General features: G+C 42.6%; 1 protein-coding gene across 4 annotated transcripts; it reads right to left on the reverse strand.

Annotated features, from left to right (window-relative positions):
- Positions 1-287: 287 nt before the first annotated feature.
- LOC110522223 (tetratricopeptide repeat protein 13) lies at positions 288-17,401 on the reverse strand. 4 transcript variants are annotated; one of them, XR_002473272.3, is made up of 23 exons: positions 17,222-17,401; positions 15,101-15,195; positions 14,921-14,996; positions 14,768-14,838; positions 13,757-13,822; positions 13,426-13,518; positions 12,977-13,093; positions 12,763-12,873; positions 12,565-12,647; positions 12,293-12,434; positions 11,331-11,505; positions 10,490-10,646; positions 10,145-10,275; positions 9,716-9,848; positions 9,457-9,549; positions 9,236-9,319; positions 8,630-8,714; positions 7,153-7,259; positions 4,258-4,467; positions 3,767-3,846; positions 3,522-3,600; positions 3,265-3,344; positions 288-1,475 (listed from the first exon to the last, which is right to left on the reverse strand). XR_002473272.3 is itself a non-coding variant. In XM_021600437.3 (23 exons), the coding sequence occupies exons 1-23, from the start codon at positions 17,385-17,387 to the stop codon at positions 1,361-1,363; spliced, it is 2,475 nt and encodes an 824-aa protein (XP_021456112.2). In that variant the 5' UTR covers positions 17,388-17,401; the 3' UTR covers positions 288-1,360. The 4 variants fall into 4 exon arrangements, 2 of the variants coding, with proteins under 2 accessions (XP_021456112.2, XP_021456111.2); XR_002473271.3 differs by having other exon boundaries at positions 7,153-7,262; XM_021600437.3 differs by having other exon boundaries at positions 4,258-4,393.
- Positions 17,402-17,520: the final 119 nt, after the last annotated feature.

A 17,520-nucleotide genomic window follows, 5' to 3' on the forward strand; every position in this document is an offset into this window, starting at 1 on the left:
CAGCAGAGCAGAATCACTAGTGTTGAACTGCTACTGTGCAGCAAGCAAGCAAACCATATCCTTGCTTATCGAACATCACATGACTTGGCTAAAGGACGGTGGTTTACAGTATTTAGCAGCACTTGTGCGACATCTGCTGACATGAATCATGAAGTACAAGTAAGGTGTGTTGGAAAGGTTAAGCAAGCAAGATCATTAAATTAAACATCTTTGTGGGTGATGTGGCACAACTGTAAATAAACATGTAATTCTCACATCTGGTTGAATTGAAATAAGAAACAAACCACTCATTTGTCAACCAATTGTATTGAACATACCAATTCCCCAAAATCTCCAGATTTCATTCCTTCAAGTTTAAAACTTCAAGATGGGACATATTGCTCACTTAAAAATCCACATTTGAGCTTTAATAAACATAGCTAATTCACCCAGTGCTAAAATAAAATAAAAAAATCCCAGCAATTCAGCACAATCATTGATATGGAAACATTATTAAACAGTAGTTCTGCCAAAAAAAAGACAATTAAGCAGTGGTCCCTGTTGTTGTAGTGATCCTCTGGAGCTCATTCAATAAGGACCCATGCAGGCAATGCATATTCTATCCTGTCATTAACAGTAAAAGGGTAAGTGGGGAACATAAACTGAAAACCAAAGCTTGTCCTGAAATGAGGTTCTTCAGAGCAATTGAACAAAATCCCCAAAATAAATCCCTGAACGTTTGTTCTAATGTTGTGTCTATAAGACCATGGTCAAATTATTCAAACATTTACCAAAAAAAAGAAAAGCAACAATGAAAATCACAGAGGTCTCAAAATAAACCCAGAGGAACGATATCATGGCACAATGTGTTCTTTTCCCAAAACAAGTTGGACACAACCTGAAACCAACCCTTCCTCGTGCCCTTTTTGGGTCAAGATAAAAACAATTCCAGAAAATGGCAATGGCACAGAGCAACACTGTCCAATATCAACAAGACTAAATAAAAGGATTGCTTCACTTTTCTAAATGTTCAAGTATCCCAAGTGGAACTGCATAGCCCTGAAGTTAAGTTTACATCTTAGAATCTCATCCCACACTTTCTCTGCTTAGACTGAATAGCTGTGAGGGTTGTTAAAAACAGAATTGTGGCAATCACAATCGAGAGATTACCTATCATTCAAATGAATGTAATTAGTTACATTTCGTAGCTTTTACATACTAGACACTAGGGTTTTGCTGGTATTGCATACATAGGGCCATACCTGAACAACATGTAGTTGCTCTGAATTATTTTTAGACAGACATTGTGCTTTGGGGGTTGAGCTTGGCCAGAGACTATGAGCAGACAGACAGGCCCTTGTTCTCATCAGAAGTAGTGGTGTTAGGACTTCTTTGGACAGTGCGATGTGGAGTCCGTGTTGAGGACCTCAATCATGGTTCTAGTCGTTGGGAAGGTTCCTGCTACTGACGGAAGACTCTGGTACCACACTGGTAGGCTAAGAGAATAAATATTTAAAAAATAAACATATACACAGTACCAGTCAAAGGTTTGGACATTCAAGGGTTTTTCTTATTTTCTACATTCAGAATAATAGTGAAGACTATGAAATAACACATATGGAATCATGTAGTAAGCAAAAAAAGTTAATAAATCTAAATATATTTCAGATTCTTCAAAGTAGCCATCCTTTGCCTTGACAGCTTTGCATTCTCTCAACCAGCTTCATGAGGCAGTAAGCAGGAATTTGTTTCAATTAACAGGTGTGCCTTGTTAAAAAAGTGTGTCATGTGTTTGAGCCAATCAGTTGTGTTGTGACAAGGTAGGGGTGGTATACAGAAGATAGCCCTATTTGGTAAAATACCAAGTCCATATTATGGCAAGAACAGCTCAAATAAGCAAAGAGAACAGTCTACCATTGCGTTAAGACATGAAGGTCAGTCAATCTGGAACATTTCAAGAACTTTGAAAGTTTCTTCAAGTGCAGATGCAAAAACCATCAAGTGCTATGATGAAACTGGCTCTCATGAGGACCGCCACAGGAATGGAAGACTCAGAGTTACCTCTGCTGCAGAGGATAAGTTCATTAGTGTTAACTGCACCTCAAATTGCAGCCCAAATAAATGCTTCATAGAGTTCAGACACATCTCAACATCAACTGTTCAGAGGAGACTGTGGGAATCAGGCCTTCATGATTGAATTGCTGCAAAGAAACCACTACAAAAGGATACCAATAATAAGAATTGCTTGGGCCAAGAAACATGAGCAATGGACAGTAGACCGGTGGAAATCTGTCCTTTGAGTCCAAACGAGTCCAAATTTGAGATTTTTGGTTCAAACCCCTGTGTCTTTGTGAAATGGAGAGTAGGTGAATGGATGATTTCCGCATGTGTGGTTCCCACCGTGAAGCATTGTGGTGGTGCGATGGTGCTTTGCTGGTGACACAGTCTGATTTATTTAGAATTCCAGCATGGCAACCACAGCATTCTGCAGTGATACGACATCCCATCTGGTTTGAGCTTAGTGGGACTATCAGTGGGACAATGACCCAACACACCTCCAGGCTGTGTAAGGGCTATTTGACCAAGAAGAAGAGTGATAGAGTGCTGCATCAGATTTTTATTTATTTAACTAGGCAAGTCAGTTAAGACTAAATCCCTATTTACAATAACCGCCTACCGGGGAACAATGGGTTAACTGCCTTAACTGTTCAGGGGCAGAACAACAGATTTTTTTACTTTGACAGTTTGGGGATTTTATCCAGCAACCTTTCGGTTACTGGCCCAATGCTCTAACCACTAGGCTACCTGCCGCCCCCAGATGACCTGGCCTCCACAATCCCCCAACCTCAACCCAATTGAGATGGTTTGAGATGAGTTGGACCGCAGAGTGAAGGAAAAGCACCAAACAAGTGCTCAGTATATGTGGGAACTCCTTCAAGACTGTTGGAAAAGCATTCATTATGAAGCTGGTTGAGAGAATGCCAAGAGAGTGCAAAGCTGTCATCAAGGCAAAGGGTGGCTACTTTGAAGAATCTAAAACATAACATATATTTTGATTTGTTTAACACTTTTTTAGTGACTACATGATTCCATATATGTTATTTCATAGTTTTGATATCTTCACTATTATTCTACAAAGTGGAAAATAGTCAAAATAAAGAAAATGAGTAGGTGTCTCCAAACTTTTGACTGGTACTGTATATGGTTATCAATACACATAGAAATAAATAATTGGCCAACTTATGTGTTTAAAGGTGATGCAAGTGGACATGCCGAGCTACTCACCTCTTTAAATTCATCCAGTTTTTTGCTGTTTTACTAAAGCTGTCAGGACTGTGTGTTGTCATGGCTTCAAAATCAACCAACTGGAGGAATACATTTAAAAAATAAAAAATAAAAACAAGGAAAATGCTTAAAAACAGGCTCATTGATAACTACATATAGTATACATGATTATGAATAACACATTTTCCACCACTGGAAAATGTAATGTATTATATTGACGTGGTGTAAAGTAGAGCAAAACTATTCAGCAATATTACCTTCCCTTTGGGGATTCTGCCTATCACCTCCTTTCCACTGGCCATCAGTGCTCCCATGACAACAGAGTATGCCACAACACTGTAAAGGGAAACGGGGACAATATAGAGAAATTAGACAGATTTCATAACTAAAAAAACATTCACAAAGTAAAATCACAATTCAGACCGAACCAAACTGAAAACTGTGTCGTTACATCATGTCTTGATGGTCACAGCAGAAAAAAATGACTTGGATAACACCTTACCTAGAACCTCTGGAGAGGGGCATGAGATTACAGAAGTAGTAAACCAGGGAGAGAATTAAATTACACACTGCATCTGCATCCTGAAAGAGAGAAAACAAAACCAATTCATACTACAGGGTCCACGTAGAGGTAATATCATTATACAACAATGGGAAACTGATACTGCATGTGGGCCGTCATGATTAAGTCATGTCTGAAGTTTGTTAACTGAATTTTAACTTGGGAGGGATCTACTAAGTCCAATAAGGAACGGAATAATGGACAAGGTTAGGTAGCCTCGTGCAAAACTGTCCGCTCCCAATTTTTCAGGGGTAGAGAGTGAATCTATCAACACGACAAAAGGACAGTTTTGGATTTACATCAGATAGTAGAGCAACATTATGGATCGGATTGTTGAGATGGCAATTCATTTCACAACTGGAAGCCAACACTGACAGTCAGACAAAAGAAAACAGAGGCAATGGAAAACAAGTGACAGAGAGAGAGCATACCCCAAGTTCAGTGGACAGCATGAGAGCCTTGCCCTTGGCAGTCAGGTCTTTATAGATGGACTCAATCTCAGACTGGTACTGCTGAGTGCGTTCCTCTGTGGTCTGGGTCTCCACTGAGAACAGCATGTTGCCCACTCTAAGGCCACACAAATACACACCGTCTGAACAAACACTGTGGTCTGTAACATGGTCCATACAACCGCCGTGGTGCTGTACATCAACATTCATCAAGGGACAGACAACAAGGTGCACTTTAGTGAAAGCTACAGGGTTAGAGCTGAGAAGAAGCTGAATCATAGTATTTCAAGCCTTGCATTCCAAGGTGTCTTAGAAAGCTTGAGCTGAATGGCAAAGAATTCATATCGGTTCAAATGATTTAACTAGGCAAGTCAGTTACAATGATGGCCTACATCATAGGGGCTAGGCTGTTTATACACTGCTCAAAAAAATAAAGGGAACACTTAAACAACACATTGTAACTCCAAGTCAATCACACTTCTGTGAAATCAAACTGTCCACTTAGTGGACCACTCTAGTGGTAGCATGAGACTGAGTCTACAACCCACACAAGTGGCTCAGGTAGTGCAGCTCATCCAGGATGGCACATCAATGAGAGCTGTGGCAAGAAGGTTTGCTGTGTCTGTCAGCGTAGTGTCCAGAGCATGGAGGCGCTACCAGGAGACAGGCCAGTACATCAGGAGACATGGAGGAGGCCGTAGGAGGGCAACAACCCAGCAGCAGGACCGCTACCTCCGCCTTTGTGCAAGGAGAAGCAGGAGGAGCACTGCCAGAGCCCTGCAAAATGACCTACAGCAGGCCACAAATGTGCATGTGTCTGCTCAAACGGTCAGAAACAGACTCCATGAGGGTGGTATGAGGGCCCGACGTCCACAAGTGGGGGTTGTGCTTACAGCCCAACACCGTGCAGGACGTTTGGCATTTGCCAGAGAACACCAAGATTTGCATATTCGCCACTGGCGCCCTGTGCTCTTCACAGATGAAAGCAGGTTCACACTGAGCACATGTGACAGACGTGACAGAGTCTGGAGACGCCGTAGAGAACGTTCTGCTGCCTGCAACATCCTCCAGCATGACCGGTTTGGCGGTGGGTCAGTCATGATGTGGGGTGGCATTTCTTTGGGGGGCCGCACAGCCCTCCATGTGCTCGCCAGAGGTTGCCTGACTGCCATTAGGTACCGAGATGAGATCCTCAGACCCCTTGTGAGACCATATGCTGGTGCGGTTGGCCCTGGGTTCCTCCTAATGCAAGACAACGCTAGACCTCATGTGGCTGGAGTGTGCCAGCAGTTCCTGCAAGAGGAAGGCATTGATGCTATGGACTGGCCTGCCCGTTCCCCAGACCTGAATCCAATTGAGCACATCTGGGACATCATGTCTCGCTCAATCCACCAACGCCACGTTGCACCACAGACTGTCCAGGAGTTGGCGGATGCTTTAGTCCAGGTCTGGGAGGAGATCCCTCAGGAGACCATCCGCCACCTTATCAGGAGCATGCCCAGGCGTTGTAGGGAGGTCATACAGGCACGTGGAGGCCACACACACTACTGAGCCTCATTTTGACTTGTTTTAAGGACATTACATCAAAGTTGGATCAGCCTGTAGTGTGGTTTTCCACTTTCATTTTGAGTGTGACTCCAAATCCAGACCTCCATGGGTTGATAAATTTGATTTCCATTGATAATTTGTGTGTGATTTTGTTGTCAGCACATTCAGCTATGTAAAGAAAAAAGTATTTAATAAGAATATTTCATCCATTCAGATCTAGGATGTGTTATTTTAGTGTTCCCTTTATTTTTTTTGCAGTGTATTTCATTTCTCAAGCGCAACCATTTATTTTTTTGATGATGTTCCACACTTGAGGAATCCTATACAATATGTTTCTCACTGCAGCTCTTGCCTCTTGCAGTTTGTGTTTTTGTTCTGCAACCCCAAATGGACTGATTGTCTGGTTCTTTCCCATCACGGGGCTTTTTGGGAAAGGTAGATTTCATTTCCCTGTTCAACATGGTTTTAGCAAGGAAAGGATTAGTTGTTTCTACTACATAATGTAACTGGAATGCAATGTCAACAAACAGACCTAGAACATTTGTTAAAAAGTTCCCAGACAGAAACATCTGAGCTGTGAATTCAAATGAACAAAAATGTTATTCATTGAAGCACAGGTAACTGCCAAAATAAAGGAAACACCAACATAAAGCGTCTACATAGAGCGTTGGGCCACCACGAGCCGGTGAACAGCTTCACAGCACCTCGGCATAGATTCTACAAGTGTCTGGAACTCTATTGGAGGGACGCGACACCATTCTTCGACAAGGAATTCCATCATTTGGTGTTTTGTTGATGGTGGTGGAAAACGCTGTCTCGGGCTCCACTCCAGAATCTCCCATTAATGTTCAATTGGGTTGAGATCTGGTGACTGAAACGGCCATGGATTATGGTTTACATCATTTACATGCTTGTCTAACCATTCAGCGACCACTCGTGCCCTGTGGATGGGGGCATTGTCATCCATAGTCATGGTAGCCAAAATAATGACCTGACAAGCATTTTTATACATGACCTTAATCATGTTAATTGCTTAATTAACTCAGGAACCACAGCTGTGTGGAACCACCGGCTTTCAATATACTTTGTATCCCTCATTTACTCAAGTGTTTCCATTATGTTGGCAGTTACATGTATTTAACTGCTTTCAACTAACCCAAGTTGACATACCAAACCCTGACATTTTCACACAATAAATGATGTTCCATGATGGGAAAAATTCTCAAATTTCCATTTGATTGGAAAATCTTAGGTAAACCACTGATGGAGGTAGACTATAATGTCAAGAGCTCAGTTCTTTATTCATGTATTAGAACCAAATAAACTGACCTGTCTCCTGTTATGGTGATTGTGAAGCCGTCATATTCTTTGCCAGGGTCTTTTAGACTGGGCACCTTGGAGTTAACTGTGAAGCCATCTCTCGTTTTACTGTTAAACTGCTTCAGGATAGAAATGCAAAACAGCAGCAAATCAGACATTCTATCAGCGTTGAAACACAAGCCAAGTTGACCTAGATCTCAACTCTGATCTACATGATATCACACACACACAACTCAGTAGTTCCTAGATGCTATTCCCATGAATAAGTCAGGCCTCAAACCGAGTCAATATTTTCTTATCAGGGTGTTGTTCCAGGGCTTGACATTCAGGTAAATTTGCCAGTGGCTCACCAGGACAGCGCCAACTGAAAACTACTGACGCAAATGAAAGAAATACTGTCCAGAGTCAAGATCTGACAGGAAAGTGAATGATGCTCCCATAATTTCAATAGCAAGTGATTTTATATTTCATTTGCAGGCTGAGCAAGTAGCCGTATACACAGTTCATACTGGCAAGCCAAATTCAAGGACCTACATTTTACATTTCATTGTTGTTAGTATATAGATCCCCGCCCCACCCACAACAAAAAACACATTATACAAAAAAAGTATCATTACCACTTGATGAATATTGCATTTTTAATATCCCTACACAATGTAATTATGCATTGACATTCACATTATGTTTACATTCTAAAATATGTCAGAATAATGTGGGCATTGACTGACTAAATACAGCAATAGATTATCCTGACACAAACACACTAATGAAGTCTGTCCATGTGGTAGCTTTACTCGGTCTTGCCATTTGAGAAGAGTTATTGAGGGGTTATTGCATCATGTTTTAAAACGAGAAAGCAAAATAAAAATGAGTACCCTTTGTAATTGAACGCTTTGTATGGAAAAGCAAGTTGTGGCCAACATTTGACATTGTCTCTCTTGCTCATAATGCTCGGCTTTACCTTATTAACGAAAGCAAACAGACTAGCGCAACACCCGTCAATTGAAACAAACAAAAGCGGCAACATCTCTTAAAAAACGATCAGAATTTAAATCCCGGAATAAGTACATTGCTACAAGTGTCTGGAAGTATATTCAATGATGCCTTCATTGTGCATCGCAAATATTCAACCAAGACTTTAAACTTCAAAAGCCTTGCCTTAGCGTTTACTGGTGAGCTAGATATCATAACTTGGAACATCTTTCCTACCCCTACTGTATCACTGTCGGTCTTTGATGAGCTGCTCCACCAAACAACCAGCTGTTTGAGAGCTGCGCACCCTCTCTGCCTGACAAATTATCTAGGCTGTGATAAATAATCAACAAACTAACAGCTTCGGGAATTTAGTTTTTTTAATCAATTATATAGCCTAAATTAAAAATAGCATTATTACAACAACAAAATGCGGGCCACTGACGGGTGTTATCGACTGGCCCGGAGGGTTTCCTAAACCCCCCCTGTATGTCTAACCCTGTGTTCTTATTACCTTCATTATGGGGAGAAGGTCTTCCACCGTGTTGACATTTTCCAGTGCTTGTCTGACTTCCAGTAGGCCTCTTGGGTTGTATGCCCTGAGGACAATGCATCAGTAAGTCAACATACAGTGCATTCTGAAAGTATTCAGACTCTTTCCCTTTTTCCACATTTTGTTAAGTTACAGCCTTATTTCCCCCCACCCCCCCATAAATCTACACACAATACCCCGGTGTGCAGCGACACTCCCCATCCAACCTGACAGAGCTTGAGAAGATCTGCAGAGAATAATGGGAGAAACTCCCCAAATACAGGTGTGCCAAGCTTGTAGTGTCATATCCAAGAAGACTTGCGGCTGTAATCGCTGGCAAAGGTGCTTCAATAAAGTACTGGGTAAAGGGTCTTGTATACTTTTACTTTGTATACATTTGCTTTGTCATTATGGGGTTTTGTGTGTAGATTGATGAGGAAAACAATTGAATCCATTTCAGAATAAGGCTGTAACGTAACTAAATGTGGAAAAAGTCAAGCGGTCTGAATACTTTCTGAATGCACTGTATATCACCGTGTCGAAAATATTTCTCTAATAAACAATCTGTATTTTCTTTAAAAGGCACACCTGTGGTAAACCAATATTCTGTCTTTAATGAAATTGAGTATGTTGTCAAAGTAGGCCAAGTATCTTATGTTGATGATTTGTCCTCTGTGGAAACAAACAAAACAGGAAAACCACATAATGAAAAGGAATATCTAAAAATACAACTTGACTCAACAGTTGTGTGTCAGATTTACACAGCGACTATCTTTGAGACGATTTGATGTCATTTTCCTTTAGGTTACCTGATGAGGTTAATGTGGTTATTGAACCCTCGGCTGAGACTTCTGGCAGGCATCTGGTCCAGCCACAGAACAGGCTGGTCTGGATCAGCGATCCTTCAGAGGGACAGAATACCACAATGACTTGAAACATGTACCAAACCTCAGACTGACAATACAGAAACAGGCAGGGTGGTGATTGACACTGCAGATGGCCCATTGTGGTAATAACATTTTGTTTAAAAAAAAGTTACTATAAAACAATCTCACACCCAAGCCTCACCTCCTCCATTTGACGGCAATATCGAACATGTCTCTCCACTGCATCTGCCTGGTTTTGCCGTTGACTCGCACCTTTGAATTGCTCCAGGTGCGCTGCATAGCCTGCATGACCTCCAGGGTCGCTAGGCCCATCGCTATTGAGGTGAAACACAGCACATATTCAATTTCAGAACATGGAAATATACTGTTATGGAGCTACTGGATTAAAGCCATAGGATGGGGTGAGACAATATGTATTCTAGAAAGACCAACATGTACAATAGTTTGTTATGTTGAAATGAGTTCCAGCATGCACATTGTTTTTAACAAAGGACATGTTGTTCAGGGATGATAGTCATATTGAAACTGACAGAATTACTTAATCTGATTTCAGCCAAGAATGTACAACAAATTTGAGGCTGAACTCAAATGTGCTCAGGATCTCACCCACCTCTGTGTATTCTGCGATTGGGAAGAAATCCTGGTGTGTCGTATTGCATAAGGGCACCAAGGTGATCAGCAGCGCAAATGAGCTTCTGAACTTCAATGTTGTAGCTTTCAAAGTTCTGAGGTAGAACATCCCTACAACGGCAAGGCACGAAAAAAGATCAGTTGGGCAGGTTACAAATGGGTTGAATAGCACAAACACTCAGTAGGTCAAATTAATCTACTGTAAATGAGCCTGCTCCATTACCCATCAGTTAGCCTATACTATTAGCCTATTATACTACCTATACCTGGCAGAAAATACTGAACTATGTTCAGTCAGCAGCAGGTGCTATCCTTTTAAACTCACTTAATATGAGGCTGCAGTCCTGGCTGCTCCTCATAGTCCTCTATAAGGAAAGGAAGGTGTTTTGCCCAGTGGTTTTTGAAGTTCCCTGGAAGATCCTGATCAACATTGTATTCTGCCACAGGTTTGTCGAGATGTGAGTGCAAGTAGCGAGAGTATTCTGTGGGGGGGAAATTACATGAGGAAAATTCTAACCATATCTCCACAGGCAAGAAATGATCAAAGACACAACATTCCGCTCTAGGTTGAAATGTTAGTTCAGAGGTCACTATAGCTGGCTAAACTCCTCGGTGAAGGAAGTTTCTGATGAACTCCACCAAAGGAGTGGAGCTGAGACCAGGCTTTGTGGAATTCAACTTAGGCTACATCGACTCGCTCAAGGTCAATACTTACATTTCAATTATGAAATGCTTACCTTGTACCCATGTTTGTCCTCCGTAGTTGCGTGCCTTTCGTAGTTTGCTGAAATCCACTGTTTCAATAAACAATCAAATACAACCGCCGACTGTTTGCTCACTGCTGTTGCTCTAAAATGGCAACTCAGCGCAAATGCGGCAATTGAATCTCAACAAGGAAACAGTCGGTGGCTGTATTTGATTAACGTTTACAGAAAAAGCATGAATTTCAGCAAAGAAAGGCACGCAACTACAGAGGACAAACATAGATAGTACATAGTAAGAATTTCATTTTTTTTTTTTTATAAAGAATTGACCTTGGGTGAATCGATTTTAGCTGAGCTGAATTCCAGAAAGCCTGGTCTCTTCTCCACTCCGTTGGTGAAGTTCATCAGAAACTTCCTTCACTGTGGAGTTTAGTCAGCTAAGGTCCCTAATGCTACGCTCACCTCGGAGGTATTTCACTTTGAGATATTCCGAGCTTGCCTTCTGGCCCAGCAGAGGGTCATTCAACATGACTTTAGTCTGAGCCTTGATGCCTTCATAGAACTGACCCATGGACACGTGGCTCAGACCCTTCATGTACTGACATACCTCATTGTAGGGCTCCAACTGTAGACACCTCTGAAAAACACAACACGGAGGTGTTACACATCAAGTCCAATGACACACATAGGTGTAAGAATAAAAAAACGGAGGGAGGGAACCTCAAATTAACTCTGACTCAAAGTGGATGTCACTGCAGTCACTTAACCTTTCGGTGTTGACTGTGTGAACAGCCTGAGGCTAACAGCTCTAGCCTAGTGAGTCATGACCCCACCAAAACACATTCTCCACAGGCAGCCTGGGAAGCATATGACAAAGTCATGCAAGGTGATGTAACAGTAACCGTCATAGTAACGCGTGAGGCCTACTGAGTCGCCACAGCGGGGCTGCTGATGGGACAGTAGGCAAATAGGCAGGGCGTTTACACTGCCAAATGCTATCATGGGGACAGAGAGAGGATATGGAATGATGACGACAGTCAAAGTGTGGCCTACAAGTCTGATCAGGGGCATCAGGGGCACGAGTCTGTTCGTTAGACTGCGATGCCATCAACCGCCTGATGCCACAGTGAAAACAAAGCATCAGCAGTATCGCTTGTAACGGCTGGATTGATATTATAAAGGGAGTGGGACAAGTATTGATCCGAGGGGGTTCTCTCTAGGCAGCATGCTTAGAAAAACTGATGCAATTGAGAATCATTTGAATGGCAGGCCAGCCCCACCCTAGCCAGTACTATTGCACATACAGCCCACAGTAAAGCAGTCTGTTATCATGAGGGGAGATGCAGAATAACTAATTCAGCTGTACTGTAATTGGTAGACTGATATCGTGTCCGGAGAAAGAAGCTGTGCGACGCGGCCATTACCTTGAAGTTGCCGACTGCCTCCTGGAGACTGCCATGGTGGTACAGCATCATGCCCCTCAACTGCAGAGACTGGATGTGGTTCTGGTTGAGCATCAGGGCTTTCTGGAAGCTCTCCATAGCTGCCTCAAAGTCTCCAAGCTCCCTACAGACAGGACACAGGGATCACTCACTGCATTGGCCCCATGAGTACTAAGGCCCTGACTTTTTCCTGACCAACGATGTGAACTGACCAGGTTGAAACCAAAGCAGGTCATAGAGCCTCCCCACTGTACCTGTAGGCCTGTCCGAGACTTTTGTACGCATCTATGAAGTCAGATTTTAATTTCAGGGCCTCCTTGAATGTTTCGATGGCTTCCTGAATGGGGGACAAGATTGTGTCGTAAACATGCAGTGATTTAACCAAAAAAAACAGGCTACACTGGCAGTACTCAAAGTTGAGCAACTATGATTTTCTACAAAAATGTCTATACCTTTAGCATTCCTCTGTGGAAGAATGTTAGACCTTTGTATAGCATGGCAATGGGCTGATTTTTCTTCAGATCCAAAGACTGTTGAAAATCCTCCATAGCTGCCACATAATCCTATTTGGGGAAAAGCAAAATCAGAAAACCAACTATGAGAACTTTATATATCAACACCACCAATCAGAGACCCCATATACAGATCATGGTTTGTCAGTCTGACCTCGGCGATAAAGAGCAGAGTTCCTCTGTGTCTGTAGAGGCGGGCGGAGGGCTGGAGCTGGATGGCTTTGGAGAGATCACTCAGAGCCTCACTGATCCTCCCAAGCGGAGAAAGGATCTGCAAGTATATTATTCAAGTAAAACTTGACACACATGAAATCCAAAAGGTCTAATGGTCTAGTAACTAGACTACTTCAAGGCATAGCGTTAATACAACAGCAGTTGCCTACTGTGTAAGATTTTTTTTTAAAGCATGCTTGATAGAATAACACTGCCCTCACTCATTTGTAACCATTTTGCATGGGGTGACAGAAACTTGCTCCATTTAAAAACAGACATGCAATTCAAACATGATAGTAAACACCAATGAAAACCAATACCCTAACACAAGGTATAACACAAACAGCGGGTTAACTCATGAAGCATTAACAGGCCTAGCATTATCCTCACCTCTGCCCGCTGTTCGTATACCTCAGGGCGGTTGGGCTCCAGAGTGATGACTCGGCTCAACTCGAACAGCGCCAAGTCTGCATTCTTGATGTCCTTCCATAGAAGGAGAAAAGAAGAGAGTCAGTGTGACCCCTATTGGACACACCAGGAAAAAAAGAAGGCCACTCTCAGCCTTCATCAATCACGTCCACTGACAAGCACATATGCTAACTGCTGAGCATTGCAGATTAGATTTTTATTTATGATGTGTCACACTGAAAACATTTGCTGTGAATAAAACTGCTGGTATCAACATTCTGTGAACTAGTATCATACCGCTGTTATCACTTACCTGCAGACTCTTTTTCCCGTATGCTATCCCTCTCCCATAGATGGCACTGACTACCTCTGGATCCCCCTAGTAGAGGACAACACACACTGATATGTCCTCCATTGCAAACCGCACAACATATTCAAAGCAGGGGGAAAAGAGGGGAAGTACTGTAACGTAAACAAGGCAACAGTAAACATGTCGTCCCCCACGAATGATGCAATTAGTGACAACAATTCAAAGCAGACTACACTGACAGTAACAAAATATGTGCCCGTTATAGCGCCATGAATGTTCTCGTCGATATGAATGTTCTTGCATATGTTGTGTCTTGACAGTGTTTGCAACATGTGTACCAAATGTTGTTGCATTATGATTATCTGTGACTGATTTATATGCATTTATGTGCCAGACCACGCCCACGTGAATGTTCATTGGTCAATAGCGGCCATGTTATTTTAGGTACTAGTCTGGAAAATATTGCATTGAGAGACATTTGTCCTTAGATGCCACATGACAAGTTTCATGCAGATTGGTCATTCTTTGCTAGAAGAGTACCGCTTTAAGTGTTTAAAAAATTCAAAATGGTGGAAAAGCCATCATGGCGGGCCATAGAGGTCCCTGGGGAACATTTGTTCCTTGTGAGGAGAGGGACCTACGTACTGAATTTCATGATTTTATCTCAAACGGGGTGAGGGGCGTGACCTTTCAAAGTTTGCATTTTCAATCGCTTGTTATAGCGCCACCATATGGCCAATCAGTGTCATTTATTAAATGCAGGATCTCTACGGCAAGACGCATCATTCACCCAAGTTTAGTCAAAATCGCACCAGTGCTCTCAGAGATTGAGTGAGACGAATGGAGACAGATCGACAGTTCGGGGGCTGATGAAGTCTGTACGTCTGTCTCTCTACTATTAATATATTTGTCTAAACAAAAAAAAATGCATTATTCAAAACTGTCAAGAAGGCCAGACCAAGACATGTACAAAGATGAGTGTTGTAATTCATGCATCTATGAATGTTAACCAACCTGTAGTAACAAGGAGAAGTGTTTGATGGCTTCATCGTACAGGCCATTGCCAATAAGAACATATCCTATAGCTGCAATGAAATGAATAATGAGAGTCAAGCAATGTATAGCTAACACTCCACAAACCAAACTCTTTCAGGAATAACTTCTTACCAAGCTCCTCATTTGTGTTGTGGTTGTCCACTGCAAAAGGGAATCGCTTCTGCTCTATAAACAACTTAGCTTGTCTCTGTTTGAACGAAGACAACGGTAGTTATTCCATTACAATGAGTCAGTCAAACAGAAATGCCCAGGCAAAATCACTGAGATCTCAGTGAATTTACTGCATCTCACCAGGATTTTCTCTGCGTTGAGAGAGAAGACAGACTCGCATGGTGGGTTGCTTCCTTCCTCACAGTCTGGGTCCTCCAACTGTAGAATAAAGGACTCTGTAGGGAAATATACAGCATCAGACAACAAAGCACCCAGACTGCTGCCAACTTGGTCATTATGGTGACACACACACATAAACTCAGGTGTGATGTTCGGATGTACCGATCCTGTGCAAGTGTTGTTACACGTGGTCTGCCACTGCGAGGACGATCAGCTGTCTGTCCTGTCTCCCTTTAGCACTGTCTTAGATGTCTCACAGTACGGACATTGCAATTTATTGCCCTGGCCACATCTGCAGTCCTCATGCCTCCTTGCAGCATGCCTAAGGCACATTCACAAAGATGAGCAGGGACCTTGGGCATCTTTCTTTTGGTGTTTTTCAGAGTCAGTAGAAAGGCCTCTTTAGTGTCCTAAGTTTTCATAACTTTGACCTTAATTGCCTACCGTCTGTAAGATGTTAGTGTCTTAACGATCGTTCCACAGGTGCATGTTCATTAATTGTTTATGGTTCATTGAACAAGCATGGGAAACCGTGTTTAAACCCTTTACAATGAAGATCTGTGAAGTTATTTGGATTTTTACAAATTATCTTTGAAGGACAGGGTCCTGAAAAAGGGACAAATCTTTTTTTTGCTGACTTTGTGTGTGTGTGTGTGTATATATATATAAAAAACACACACACTAGTTTATTAGGTACAGCCATCTATTAGTGGGTTGGACCCCCTTTTGCCTCCAAAACAGACTGAATTTTTCAGGGCATGGAAATGTTGCTCAATTGGTATCAAGCGACCTAACGCGTGCCAGGAAACATTCCCCACACAATTACACCACCAGCAATAGCCTGTACTGTTGACACCAGGCAGAATGGAACCATGGACTCATGCTGCTTAGGCCAAATCCTGACTCCATCAGCATGTCGCAACAAGAACCGGGATTCGTCGGACCAGGGCATATGTTTTTCCATTCCTCATCTGTCCAGTTTTGGTGATCGCGTGCCCAGGACCTGCTTCTTCTTGTTTTTAGCTGATAGGAGTGAAACCCGGTGTGGTCGTCTACTGCAATAGCCCATACGTGACAAGGGCAGACGAGTTGTGCGTTCCGAGATGCCGATTTTCACACCACTGTCGTACTGTTATTTGCCTGTTTGTGGCCAGCATGTTAGCTTGCTCCATTCTTGGCCATTCTCCTTCAACGGGCCGTTTTCACCCACAGGACTGCCGCCGACTGGATGTTTTTTGTTTGTCACACCATTCGTGGTAAACTCTAGACACTGTCATGCGTGTCATCTGTTTCTGAGATACTGGAACCAGGGCACCTGGCACCGACAATCATAAGTCGCTTAAGTCACTCGTTTTGTCCAGTCTAACATTGAATCAAACAGTAACTCAATGCCTGCTTTATATAGCAAGCCATGGCCACGTGACACTGTAGAAGCGAACCATTTTCGTAAACAAGGTGGTGTACCCAATAAACTGGCCCTGAGTGTATAAGGATCAAACATTGGCAGGCTTCAAGGCTTCTTTCTACCTGCAATGAAGGGACTGCTCATCAAATACTAATCCTTTATTGTTGATTGAGTCATAAAAGCCTCAACAAGTTGTGACACTTCAGTGGGAAACCCATAGGATGATCTCATTCATTCATTCAGCTGGATATTTTTTATTCAATTGCAAAGTAATTTGATTTTATTTCGCTACAATGCACATTCCAATACATAACCTGTTCCAACAAGACAATGAATGAGTCAGCGGGAGTTTTGAGGTGCGCTCTGGGTTACGTTCACGCTCAGGAAAGGCGTGTACTTGCTGACATCGTGTTAAAAACTTAGATACATAAGGATATCATAGCACTGCATTATTCGGGGAAACTGGGGACCTTGTCGAAGTACTTTCTGTTAGTCTTGAAAGATTAGTTGCGGGGTCTCTGATTCCACCCTGACCTTTACAATCAAATCCTAACCTCTACGAGTTCTCTCTCGCTTGCTATGTAACTTCCTGTTAACGGGTGCGGAAGAATAGATTTGGTTAGTTTAGCTAGCTGAGTTACGAGGACGTGGCAAAACTGTGTTTAAAGACCGCTTACCGCAATCCGTTGTGTATTCCTCCCACTCTGACGGAGAGCTGCAACCATGTTTGTGCAGTTCGCTATTGAAGAAAGTGAGTGTAGAGAGGTATTCCGTGGAAAATATAGCACGGGATAAGTACAGAAGTGAGAGAGCTACCACAACAACACTGCCAGCAGGTGCCATGTTGTGTTTGATGTGTAGGTGAGGAGCGCTGGAGCTTTGGTAATGTAGTTCCCGTGTTCCTACTCCCCATCGTGAACTGAACTACCAGTCAAACTGTAAACGACTACAACTCCCAACGTATCACGCACAAATC

The sequence above is a fragment of the Oncorhynchus mykiss genome, chromosome 4 (genome assembly GCF_057628025.1).
Source record: "Oncorhynchus mykiss isolate SJ-2025 chromosome 4, ASM5762802v1, whole genome shotgun sequence".
In the NCBI taxonomy this organism is placed as follows: Eukaryota; Metazoa; Chordata; class Actinopteri; order Salmoniformes; family Salmonidae; genus Oncorhynchus; species Oncorhynchus mykiss.

Bases quoted from the DNA above. Each gene is read 5' to 3' on its own strand.
- LOC110522223 (XM_021600436.3), bottom strand. From the start codon at position 17,387: ATGGCACCTGCTGGCAGTGTTGTTGTGGTAGCTCTCTCACTTCTGTAC. The intron at 4,394-7,152 runs GTCAGTTTATTT...GTGTGGCCTTAG, and splicing joins ATCACCATAACAGGAGACAG to AGTGGGCAACATGCTGTTCT. The intron at 3,847-4,257 runs GTATGCTCTCTC...TCTCTCTTTCAG, and splicing joins TGCTGTCCACTGAACTTGGG to GATGCAGATGCAGTGTGTAA.